General features: G+C 41.2%; 1 protein-coding gene across 4 annotated transcripts in view; it reads right to left on the bottom strand.

Annotated features, from left to right (window-relative positions):
* Positions 1-13,525, bottom strand: part of enah (ENAH actin regulator) — a 137,394-nt gene that overhangs the window by 59,268 nt on the left and 64,601 nt on the right. For all 4 annotated transcript variants that reach the window (XM_083790381.1, XM_083790384.1, XM_083790383.1 and 1 more), the window contains exon 3: positions 9,862-10,039. In XM_083790381.1, coding sequence (XP_083646507.1) covers positions 9,862-10,039 — 178 coding nt within the window. The remainder of the gene's footprint in view (positions 1-9,861; positions 10,040-13,525) is intronic.

Consider the following 13,525-nt stretch of genomic DNA (forward strand, 5'->3'; position numbering starts at 1 on the left):
TTCTCCCCGGATCTTGGAAGTCTTGAATATATATTCTTTCAGAAGATTTTTTATTTATTTCGACGTCAGGCTTAAATGGGTTAAATCGTGTTCCGGCTTAGATCAATGGAACTAACATACCGTATATTATACTGCATATATATATACCATATTTATGGGTATCAGAATGTTTTTTCTTTTTATTGTCATATCATTAAAATCTGTGTTTTTCCAATGATTTGGGGTCCCACTTGCAATACCAACCAATGGGCCTGGCCCAAAAGGTTGAGAACCAGTGCTCTGTAGTCTATCAGTGGTTTTAAACCCTTTTCATATCAAGGACGATTATTTATTTGCCATTTGAGCCACGGACCACCACCATTTGATGAGATTAAATCTCATCAAATGGCTCATACATAGTCTGGATTTTCGGTGGTGGGGTGACCACCGCTCAGCGTAATTTCAGCTCCGGTGGTCAGCTCACCACCGGAGCAGTGGTCACCTCACCACCAAAAATCCAGACTATGAATAGGCCTTAAGCCTCTCAGACGCAAGACGCAATATTTTGTTGGATAAGACTTTTTGTCGATAACAATTATTCTGCATTTTCTTTTTTTTTCCTTTTTAAGATGACCACCTGGGACCCCCTCAAGGACCACTGGTCTATATTAAATGTTTCTGTTCTTCCAGTTTTGTAGCCCCCCTCCCTTCTCTCTGTCTCTCTTTCCTTCTGTTCTCTCCAATCAGATGACGGGGAGAGGGGGATTAAGGTCCAGACCACAACAAAGACAGTCCTCCAGCGGCGCATGACACACTTCTCCATCCAATCCTTCCAATAAATCATTCCTCTCCCTCTCTGTCCTTCCATTCCTCTGTTCTGTTCTTTTTTATTTTAGTTATTGTTGCTTTTTTGCCTTTTTTGGAGAAAATGGTACGATGTGTTAACAGTATGTGCCTGGATGATGTGTGTGTGTGTGTGTGTGTGTGTGTGTGTGTGTGTGTGTGTGTGTGTGTGTGTGTGTGTGTGTGTGTGTTCACTCGTCACAGTGTGAGCTCGAAGTTCTGAATATGACAAAGAAATAGATCCATAAATCAAGACTTCACACTTTGTTAGCCGCTCTCCTTTACTCTATGTGCACGCACGCTGCACGCACACACACACACACACACACACACACACACACACACACACACACACGCACACAGACGTATTCTGGATTAAATGAAGTGAGACCGGGTGAAACTAAGGTCATATTCACACCAGAAAGATTTACTGCGATTAAAATGAATCCTGATGCGCCTTGTCGGAAAGTGCACTTTGTTTGGCAGGTGTGAAGGCTCAATCGAATCCTAATGCGCATCAAAGAACCGCATTCTACTCCACCAAAAGACGGGGGTTTCACTTTGCTTTAAAGTGCAGATCACTGCAGGACTGAATGCAATCGCATTAAATATAGGGAGTGAATGTACCATTGTGGGATGAAGAAGTTGGTATTGGCACACGAGAAGGAAGGAGAAGGCATTATTACGCAGCGACGCGTAAGGATGTCACACGTAGTCTAATGAAGAGATATAAGCCCTTATTGCAATATGGCCAGACCATCAAAGGCTTATGCTGAAGGTTACACACACGAACAATGCAGTGACTGACAATATATGTTTTTCAGCTCTCTCCAAGACCTTTCCCTTTCCCCTGTTTCTATGAAGCAACAGCATTGTTCATAGAACTTGACAACAGTACTGTCACCGTGTCACGGTAGGGAGACGTGAGCTTTGACAGTACAACATATACCAGCATTCTAAATCAGTTCCAACAGGATGTCGCGGCAATATTAAATATACCAATAAATTACAATAAATTACGTTTCATGCAAGTTGAAAAGGGGTTCATGCAGCACCAGGTTTTAGATGAAAATCAGTGACACCACGTTTTAATTAATTGATGGTGATATTAGGTGACAAAGGGTTTAATGAAATGAAACTACTGTAAGAGACAACAGGTTTAAATGAAGGGAGACCAGCTGAAACCAGGCAAAACAGCGGACGACGAGTTGAGACCAGGTGAAACAAGGTGACAGTAGCCCGGCCATTTTCAGCAACAAGTGACACAGTCTCATGAGAAAGTACAAATCGGGTTTAAGACACACAAACAAATATAGCTAATCGCAGTATAAGCCCTCACACACACAGATGAAAGCAAGCTAAGCGTTCTGTTCCATGACCTACACATTTCACCATGGCTCTCCCAAATCCGTAGTATGTCCTCAAGAGACCCAAGAGAGACCCAAGAGAGAGAGAGACGAGAGAGAGAAAGAGACACACACACACACACACACACACACACACACCAACCTTTGGCAACAAGCCACGACCATGTGAATGCCTCAGATGGAAACTATTCTGTGCTTTGTTCAATAGCTCACTCACACATTCCTTCTTAGCAAACGGGAATAGACACACATTCTCTCACACGTACACAGGCCCAATTCATTCACCTGGCTACATGGCAACCCGATAACCGAATCAAGATATGCATGGTGGATGGTGAAGCCAAACTGGTATTCATGTCACCCATGCAGCATCATGAAAGCACTAACATTAGGCAAACACAGCAACTGTACTAATCTTTTGATCGTTCCATTCAGATTCAGAACATGAACAGTGTTACAATATTCTATCACAAGGTGTAAATTGAGATGGACAGTGACAATGTGTGTGAGATGGAGTGGAACTCACACCATTATGAGCCCAAACATTGTATGCCCTGGCCCACGGAGGTGGTGATAGCATCCAAGAATAGAGGCGAGGGTGTCTGGGTGGCGTAGAGCAGTGCTTCCCAAAGTGGGGTCCGGGGACCCCCAGGGGTCCTTGAGGGAGTTCAAGGATAGTTTGGAACCAAATGGACTCTTAACATTGATTTTACAACATAAATTGGGGTTCCAGAGATATAATTGACATTAAATGGGGGGTCTGTAAACTAATGCATGTCAAACTGGGGGTCCTTGAAATTAAACGGGTTGACAATCACTGCTAGAGCCGTACACATCTTCTCTTATGGGGGTCCCTGGCATATCTTTTCAAATGAGGGGTCCGCGGGGCACAGGCTAATTAGTGTCAATTTGATGGTCCTTGACATGAAAAAGTTTGGGAACCACTGGCGTAGAGAAAGAAACACCCACCACCACCGCAGAGACCTTAGATTATCTTATTACAATTAATCGTCTGATCGCAATTGTTTGGTCATAATCGTCTCCATGTCGTGGCGCTTTGTAAGATTATAGATCATCAATCCAAAATTAAATCGAAAACATAATAAAATCTTTAATCGCAATTATTACTTAAATTTAGATTTTTTTTTTAGATAGTTTATTTGTCTCGGTCATGGTTTATCCAACATTATTACATACAAGGATGATACAATTGACCGAAAAGGAAAGGGCTGAAGCCGAAGCTTATTATGCCCACCTTTTTGAGATTCCAGTAATCTCATAAGGAAAAATAAAAAAATAAATAGAGAAATCCGTTTTCTACATTGCTGCATTTCTAATGAAAGGATTGAACACAACCATTTTGAAAGAAAAAAATTCAAAAAATTAATCTGATCAAAAAAGCTGGTCAAAAATCACTTTCTACAACTTAGTGACAATTGTTATGATGATGATGTTACTAGTAATAATAATTAATCACTTGCTTCTTTTATAAACTTACATAGCATACATACATACATACATACATACATACTGTACATACATTTGCCTATGATACAAACACACATATACATATGGTCCTACATACATATGTGTTTACATGTATATGAAGTGGTTGCCTCATATACATGAATACTGTTTTGAGATGTGTATGTCCTCGCACACACACTCACATTCCTTTATACAGATGACGGTAGGTACGGGGATACACATATATACTGTATAGTTACTGTTATTATATAATTAACACTTCATATAGCCCTCGATTACCTTTGTTTTATATGTTCTCTTGAATTTAATGATTGAATTGCTTAATTTTAGTTCAGTGTCCAGATTATTCCATAGATTCACCCCAATGGCAGATAAACATCTCTCTTTGATGTTGGTCCGTGAAATTGTAGTCTTTTTAAAAATTCCGATTCCCCTGAGTTCGTATCTGGTTTCCCTAGGCTTGAATAGCTCCTGCATGCTGACTGGAAGCGACCTGTTATATGCTTTGTACATTATTATTGCTGTGTTGAGGTTGGCTAGATCTGCAAATTTCAATGTGCGGTTTTTAATAAATAGTGGATTTGATGGCGCATAATAGTCAGCCCGGTTGACAATTCTTATTGCTTTCTTTTGTAGAATGAAAATGGGGTGTAGTATAGTTTTATATGTGTTTCCCCAGACTTCGACACAGTAGGTTAGATATGGTAGAATTAGGGAATTGTATAAAGTCTGGAGTGATTTTGTATTAATGATGTCTTTCATTTTGTATAGGATTGCTATTGTTTTCGATATTTTAGTTTTTAAGTAGTCTATGTGAGGTTTCCAGGTGAGTTTGCTGTCAATCATGATTCCTAGGAATTTTATGTGGGTTACTTGATCGATCTGATTGTTATTTATGGTTAGTTTGACTGATGAATTTATATTTTTATTGCCGAATATAATAAATTTAGTTTTACTTATGTTTAATGATAATTTATTTATATCAAACCACTTCTTTAAAAATTTTAGGTCAGCTTCCACTACCTGCAAGAGTTGTTGGAGGTCGACCCCAGAACAGTACAGGCTGGTGTCGTCCGCAAATAGCACACAGTGTAGGTCTTGTAGGGCTTCCGCAATGTCGTTAATGTATAGAATGAATAGTTTTGGGCCAAGGACAGAGCCTTGGGGGACTCCACATGTTACTGGTAGGGTAGCTGAATCTAGTCCGTTTAAATTAACAAATTGTTTCCTTCCTTCGAGGTAGCTTTTGAGCCAGGTGAGGGCAATGCCTCTAATTCCATACCTATATAATTTGTTTAGCAATATGTCATGATTAATGGTGTCGAATGCCTTTTGTAGGTCTATGAAGACCCCTACTGAGAATTCCCTGTTATCTATTGCTGAAGAGATGTTTTCAGTTAATTCAACTACTGCCATTGAGGTGGATCTACTTGTTCTGAACCCATACTGTTGATTGCTTAGAAGCTGATGTTTGTCAATAAAGCTGTCAAGCCTTTGTACGAAAACCTTTTCTATTAATTTGGAGAATTGAGATAGCAGCGATATTGGTCGATAGTTAGTGAATTGATGTTTATCGCCACTTTTGAAGATTGGAATTACTTTGGCTGTTTTCATTTTGTTTGGGAAGATGCCGGTTTGGAAGGATAAGTTGCAGATGTGGGTAAATGGTGTTGCAATGCTGTCAATTATTTCTTTTATTATCCACATATCGATGTTGGTATTGTCAGTTGATCTTTTATTTTTAAATTTGTGCACAATGTTTAGTATATCATGTTCATTTACACCCCCAATGAAAATGGAGTGTGGGTTCATCTGAATGAGTCTTTCATCTAGACCGTCCCGCTCATTCTGCTCCTCAATCCAACAATCACATCTGTCAGTGTTCATAGGTGGGAAAGCTGGACTGCATCCTTGTTGCTGCATTAGTGACTCCTACTGGCCACTGTGTGGACGCCTGTTCAGCAGGGAGGGGATATGGGGGAGATAACATGAAACTGTGCTCCTCACTTTATTGCAACTTAATTCAACCAAAGAATTCATCTATACATTCTTGTTGAGGTGGCCTCTTGCCACTAGGTCAACAAATAAAAACAGAACCCATAGCATTGACAGCTGAGGGGAGGGGAGGGGATCAAGGAGGGAAGGTGAGGCTGGAGATACTCCCACAGACAATACTGCGGTACTCCATCATCATATTCACACAGCCAGCAAATTAGTGAAAAGATTAGCACAAATACGCACGCGCGCACACACGCTCGCTCCGTCCGTTACCAGCTAATCTCCGGCATCGTTGGCCCGATTCATGCCAAACTTTGCACACACACTCCTTGGATACCAACGATGAACCTCTGCCAAATTCTCAAGAGCGGCCTATTATAGTGCCACCAGGAGGCCAACTTTTTCTAGTTAGTTTTAGTTTTGTATGGTAAAAATATGGGGTATTTGTCATACTCAACAAAACTCAACAAAACTCATAAAATACTAAAGGCTTCTTTATGAATTATTGTTCAGCACCTACTGTATCATCAGTATTTAATGCCCCCAGAGCTGTAGCCCACCCTAACCCAGCAGTAAATCCGGGCCTGGTTGTGGACGTTTCCCACACTCTACGGCTCAATATCAGACAAGGAACCCAGAACATACTTTCAAATATATAGCAATACTACAAGCTCACAGTCACAACACGTAGGCTATCTGCTATTTCCCCCCTTTTTTGTACTTTCTAAAGGGGTGGTTGTGGTTGTAATGGAAACTAAAGAAAGTTAAAAAAACGGGTCCTGGAGAGTTTCAGGGTCAGTGAAGGTTCTGGGTTACCTTTGCTAATCGGAAAAAAAGAGCCCCTATCCCCATGGCAGGGAAGCACACTGTGTTGAGCCAACGGGTGGCGTCTAGCGCCGTGGGAGAGGAGCGGTGGAGTGACGCTACAGTAGAGCCATAACAACCTCAGTATACTACTACTGATGAGTAGGAGAGGAATGAAGGAGTGAGTGAAGACGAGAGGGGAGGAAGGGAATGAATGATGAACAAGTGGAGAGAGAGACAGTGATGGAGTGAGATGGAACAGATCAAATGAGGGAAAGAGGGAAAAAAAAAACTATAAATTGTGAAGACATAAGGGGGAGAGAGAAGTGGAGACTGGAGAGATCAAGTGAGGACAAACATTGAAAGAGAAACAGAGAGAATGTGAGAGAGCTGGAGGCAGAACTCTTCAGCTGTGCCATTTACGAGAGCAGCTGAAGAAGTTCCGTGGCCAAAACAAACAAAAAATATTCTACACTTTATCTTTATGTTGATTTTCTTCTTCTTTTTGCAGAAGATCAAAAAATATATAAAAAAATAAAGAAAGAACAAAAAAGAAACAAAAAAAAACGATGCACTGTAAGACAGTGCACAATGTACAAGTAAATTATTTACGTGCAACTGCTGGAGTTCTGTCACTAATCTAATGTGAAAAGTGAAAACCATCTCAACTGCAAAATAAGATGATGCATGCTCCATATTTATAAAGTAACATGTGTTCCAGTGTGTTGCTGAAATTCAAGAATCAAACGTTTTAGAAATGAAACGTTTCAATAATTGCAAGATTGTGTAGCCAAAAACTTTGCATTGTAGGCATTTTAACAACTTTCAACCTTGCGTCCCTATTTGGGCATGTCATTATAGGCAAAAACACATTCATAAAAATCTGTGAAAATAAGCTCACAACAAGTCACAATGCGACACATTGTGAACTTGTAGATCAGTCAAATTGAACGATTAATTTATAGCAGTGACACGATGTTAGCAGGCTGTCATCACTGCAAATGGCAGCCCTTATGAACACTATTCTTCCCCATTTCATTTAGTTACTCAGACTCTCTAAACGTTGTATCGTGTCAAGCCGAGTAGGATAAACATTGTGCGTTCGACATGATAAGTGCAGAATGCGTCGCGGAGAGGGACTAATGGAAAATATGAAAAGGAAGCAGGCAAGCAGCTCGTCGTGAGGGCTGTGAAATGTAATTAACAATGGTCATTACCACAGTTCATTTAACCATGATTTATTTAGTGAAAATCTTACTATTCAGTCATCACACACACACACACACACACACACACACACACACACACACACACACACACACACACTCCATGATTCTTTAGGCAAGCTGTAGTGAACTCCATCAGCGGGGGGGGGGGGGGGGGGATGACACACGCTCATAAACATGTAGAAACACGATAGGAAACACATGTGTGCGCGTGCACACACAAACATACCTCATTAGCACCTCATTAGCATAACGAGGCACATCACCAATATGTCTTTCATTAGCGGATGGGATTAGAGTGTGGTGATGACGGATGACCGAGGGAGGACGGAGGGGTGGGTGGGTCATATCTATATATATATATATATATATATATATGTATATATATACACACACACACACACACACACACACACCTGTATATATATATAATATTTTTAGTTTTGAGGAGAGTTGTTGTCTCACACGCATGCACAGACATGCGCACGCACAGACACGCCCACGACAACTGAAAATGAACAGAGCCACAGGAGTCTGTAAGCAAATTAAATCAACCAGCCAATCAGTTGACTAACCATTTCATAAGGACGAGACTGGCACAAATTAATACGTCCATCAGCTGTGGATATGATGAGTATCATTCATTTGCCAACCCACTGGTCCCCTACTGACAGCACAGTGTTGCAGTTTCTCTTAGCTTGGATTCCCCATCGATGATGTCACTGGTGGTCGGGTTTCTGAACTGCCCACAGCCCTCCTATGAAGCACAGACTGAGTAGGCCTAGGTAAAAATGGTGCTATTTCATCATGATCATTAGTGAGGACCAATTATATTGAGATAGGTTGAAAAACGGTGAAGTGGTCCTTTAAACAGGAGACAGTCTGTCCAGGCTCTGTGCAGAACTCTAGTCCTAGGTTTCCAGAAGGAGGAATGCCAGTGTCCTGTTCATCTTCCCATCCGTTTGATTGGCACGGCAGCAGATTTGAACCGGAAACACATTGATGATATGACCTTCCTATGTACTATGCACAGTTACTGTATGCACAGAGCCTCAGCCTAATAGACCCTTCTCCTCCACAGCATCAAGAGTTTTTGCCTCATGCATACCATACCTCGGTCCCTCTCCCTCTTATCTCCCTCTCCCTCTCTACAGACAGATGAGTAACGACACAGCAAGGCAAAGAGTGTTACCTTCAACCTATCTCCCACAGCACTATTGGGTTTAATCAATTGATAACAAAATCTCATTTATGTGTCACAAACACCTACTGTAGAAAACAAGACCCAAACAATTGTTACTAGGTGCTCAGTTATCACTGCAGCACAACCAGATTTTGATCATTTACAACAGGCATGAAGCCGATGCTCTTATCCAGAGCGACTGCAAGATATGCAACAAACGCCATGAATCCTGGTCACACAGTACAACAACAGGGAAAGTGGTTGAGGAATTAAGAGTGCCAAGAAATCAAGTATGTGCAACAAAGCAACTATAGCAGGTAGGCATCAAACCTAGCATCCATCTACATTAACATACTTCACATTTAGTGTACAACATACCAAGCATCTATCGAAATAGCATAACTAGTATCTGTCAAAATACTCAACAAGTGCAGACAGATGTATAACGCATGTTAGTGAACGAGGAGGAGTGGAGGACAAGGTGGTGGGAGATGGAGAGTAAGTGACTATGCAGTACCCTGGATAAAATCACTTAACAACTTTTGTTTATGGTGCTTCAATACAGGTCTGAATCACGGCGGGGAAAACAGCCCATATACCATAAAGCATATTATCTCTGTTGGGAAGAAACTTACTTTATCTCCATATTTAATCCTTTCATGTTTCATTTTAGTAAATTAGTGTTAATGCCATTTTATACTTTATTATATGACAGTGTAGTGCAAAAGATGCTAAAATAGCTGATTCACAAGCTCACAACGCTAAAACCTTTCTTTTTTTTGCATCTTTAAGTGCGTCTGGGGGTTTTATACACAACCAATGAAAATTATGAAGAGCTCGTAACGTAACTAATAATAAATTAACTACAGGTATATTGTTTTTGGTTTCCACCCAACAACACCACCAATATACTGTAATTCATCTACAAAGACTATACTGTAGTGTAAAGGGAAGTGGCAGTGGTCTATCATACCTGCATCCTGGGAGTTTAGGACCTCCAGGGCATGCATCATGGCACTGGCAAATACGTTGGCATCCTCCTTGCTGCCAAAGTTGAGGCCGTAGACCTGGCGAGCGTCGCGCCATTGGTGGAAGGTTTGCGTGGCCTGGTTGTACTTCAGCCCCTTGGGAATGGCACAGTTGATCACCACCTGCGAGGAGTCAGGGAGCAGGGTGAAAAACTGTTTTTTATAAAAGGAAAGGCTGTTATCATGAAACTTGGCTCAAAACACAGAGAAAGGTTCCTATGCGGTGGGGTAGTATATTTTGAGCGATTAATTTGCATTAAATTACACTATTTGTCACAGCAAATAAAAGCATCAAGGTGTATGAATGTGGCATCACCAAATGAATAGATTTGTCGATTCGTCACACTGTGTAAGGACCTTAAGGGATTAGACGACACGAGTTCAGCAAGGGCAAGTTGCTGGAATTTATTGATTTAACTCTATATTGGAGAGCCAATATCAGCATGTTTATATTATACGGTTTTCATCAGCGCCTGCGGCAGCCAAGAAACGCTGACAAACTGAAATAAAAGCCACTTCAATTTATTGCAGTCTATGTTTTCCCTATAATGTCGAGCTTGGAATTAAAATGTACAGTAAACTAACTTGTAAAAAATGTTTCATGGAGCAGTTCTGTGCACAATCGGGGGTGCGTGACACACACACACACACACGCACACACACGCACACACACACACACACACACACACACACACATTATCGATCTTTATCAATACTCATAAACAGAAATGATTCCTTCTCACAGATAAACACGCATTTAATATACTGTGTGTGCATGTGCGAATGAGAGGATGACAAAGCAGGGGAATAATAATAATATTCCCCCTGTCTGTCTACACTACTTTAATATGCCTCAAATCTAATTTACACACAACAACATTTGGGACATTGCTGCCCAGGGACAAAATTCTCCACTTGCTCGGCTTCTCCTCAGCTCTGCTTCAGATGCTATAGCAATGGGGTTTTAAGTGTCCTGGGCATGCAGCCAAGTGGAAACACCTTCCTCAACTCGTCTCGGAGTTAAAGGGATGACGATGATTAGAGCTGCAGTGCACGGCATTTGGTCCGGCGACACCACGGGGCATTAACGAGTTGTGACGTTCCCAATTTCCTAAGTATTAAGGAGACTCCCTCACTTTGTTTTCCGTTTACATTACAGTACAAGACTGAGCACGGAGGTCCCGGCCTGTATTCTTTCTTCTACCTCAACTAGATGGCAAAAATACTAACTTCACTCACCATCGTGCAATTTTACACTGAAATAACATAACACGCATATACCCATATTCACCCTGTTCAGTGGTTATCATGGAAGGTACCCCCCAGTTCATTATTCCATTAAAGAAAATATGATTAGATCACATATCAACACTGAGACGGGGGTCAAAGTTTGCACAACACCGTTCGGGTCAGTGAGCAGATCTACTGGACGACGGCGCCCGCCTGTTTGCTTTTGGAAAACAAATGCCCAGCACCAGCACCAGCTGTGTTTATTTCAACCATCCAGACCATGCTGTTGACCCAGGAAGACAAACCACCCCTCGACCAAATTCTATCTTCATTATACTGGTCTGGTTGGCAGGCAGCAAGGGGTTCTCATAACCACTCATTTATTGATGAATGAATGCCTGATATAATAAGTGTCCGACAAGCGTGAAGACGAATGATGCCAGTGTAACTCGAGCTCCCGCTCTGCTCGGTCTATGGATGTTATAACAGCGGAGTAATTCAGGCACTTCATCTAGTTAACACATTTCTTTGCTAATATGTTTTATTTATTTATTCATGTATTTATTTAGTTTGTCTCAGAGGCAGAATAGTGCCTGCACACACATGCTTAAATAACCATAATCATGGCATTCGCATTTTGGACAATTTAATTTATTTTCTTCAAAATAGCAAATCCACTGACTGTACAAGCTCAAAATGTTATCATGGTGACATCATGACAGGTATTTGTTCAATGGAATGTTGTGTTATTTGATTTTGTCCATATTGCCCAGCCAGAAAAAACAGAAATCAATGTCATAACAAGACTGGTGTTTCTCGCATGTGAGCATCTGTGTGTTCCTGCACCAGCAGAGCTTGCACATCACAAAAATAGACTTCCTTGCTTTCCCGAAGACGAACGCCGGTTCCAGCCCCCAAAATACGATTTTGACTGTCACAAATGCATTTTCTATGGTCCCATGTGGGAAACTGTTTGTTTTGAGCCCCGCTTAAAGTATTAAGCTGTTGAACCATTATCAGCAAATGTTCTATGCTGTTAAATATGGTGCTCCCGAAGAACATACAGTACTGGAGAACAGGGAGGTAAATGCCTTGCTCAATGAATGTATGCCAGGAGCCGAGGCTGACATAAAACATTTATCCAGGGTAGGAATGGAGTTGCTGACAAAATCACAGACTATACTCGATAGATAATGTAACGATATGTTGGGAATGAGTATTGGTGCTTTCAAAAGGTATTAATACATGAAGATCATCAGAAATGTGGATGTGATGACCAAACAGATTATTGAAAATGTTATTAATTTACTGTGCAGCCTTTGAGAGAAGGAAAATATTACCCAGGGGGCAAAGGGGGGTGTGCTGCATTTGCCATAACATCAAAGGTTGTCCACCCGAAATAATATCTATGACCCAGCAGGATTACAAACTACATGGACACACCGGTCAATTTTTAGCTGGAAATCCAATATGGCACAATTTTAAACAGAGAGATATATCCACGAAACTTCACAGGTTGATCAATGCCATGAATACAAACATTTTTTGTATTGCAAATTGTTTCTATGAAATCCAATATGGCCGCCACAATATTAGCACAAAGGTTTGGCTCCAACTTCTGAACCAGATGAGCTAGAACTTGGTGTCCATTTCATGGTTTTTATTATTGGGTGTGTCTGGACCCTTAACAGGTGTTAATGTTTACAAGATGGTGGCTATCCAAAATTGTGCTTTACCATGACTTTTACCATGATTGTTGATCGCTTCGGCAAATGTTATGCTTTTGAAGCAATATTGGCTCCATTGGCTAAGGTTAATGGCACAGAGGGGACATGTATTCTTGAACTTGCATATTGTTAAAATGGCTGCAAACGTGAAAAAGAAAAGAGACATTACATTTCCCGTCAGATCCTATGTAGAGTTGCTGTTGCTGTAACCAAAATGCCAGATGCCAGCCTCATAGCTAAATCTGAAGGTCAAAAAGAAGACCCGCAGGAAGAACAGAGGCGACGAGTCTTTTCTGTCGTAGCCCCCACACTATGGAACGTGCTCCCCTCCCACGTCAAACTGGTCCATCGAGATGTTTACATCTAGTCTTAAAACCCACCTTTAAATATTGGCTTGGTTTTTTTAATGTTTTTTTTGTGGCTTTCACCTTTATTTTATATATGTTATGGAGGGACAGACAGTAGGCTGATAGGAAATGGGGAGAGAGATGGGGGGAAGACATGCAGTAAAGGCCGTCGGGATCGGGAGTCGAACCCATGGCACACTGCCAGACTGGATTACCAGCCAATTTAATCCCGCTTGAGAGTTTCTATGGCCTACGTTTAGTTTCACTGTCTGCTGGCGCTGCTGCGTCTTTCAGTGATGTGTCAG

This window comes from Protomyctophum parallelum (assembly GCF_964188405.1).
Source record: "Protomyctophum parallelum genome assembly, chromosome: 19".
NCBI lineage: Eukaryota > Metazoa > Chordata > Actinopteri > Myctophiformes > Myctophidae > Protomyctophum > Protomyctophum parallelum.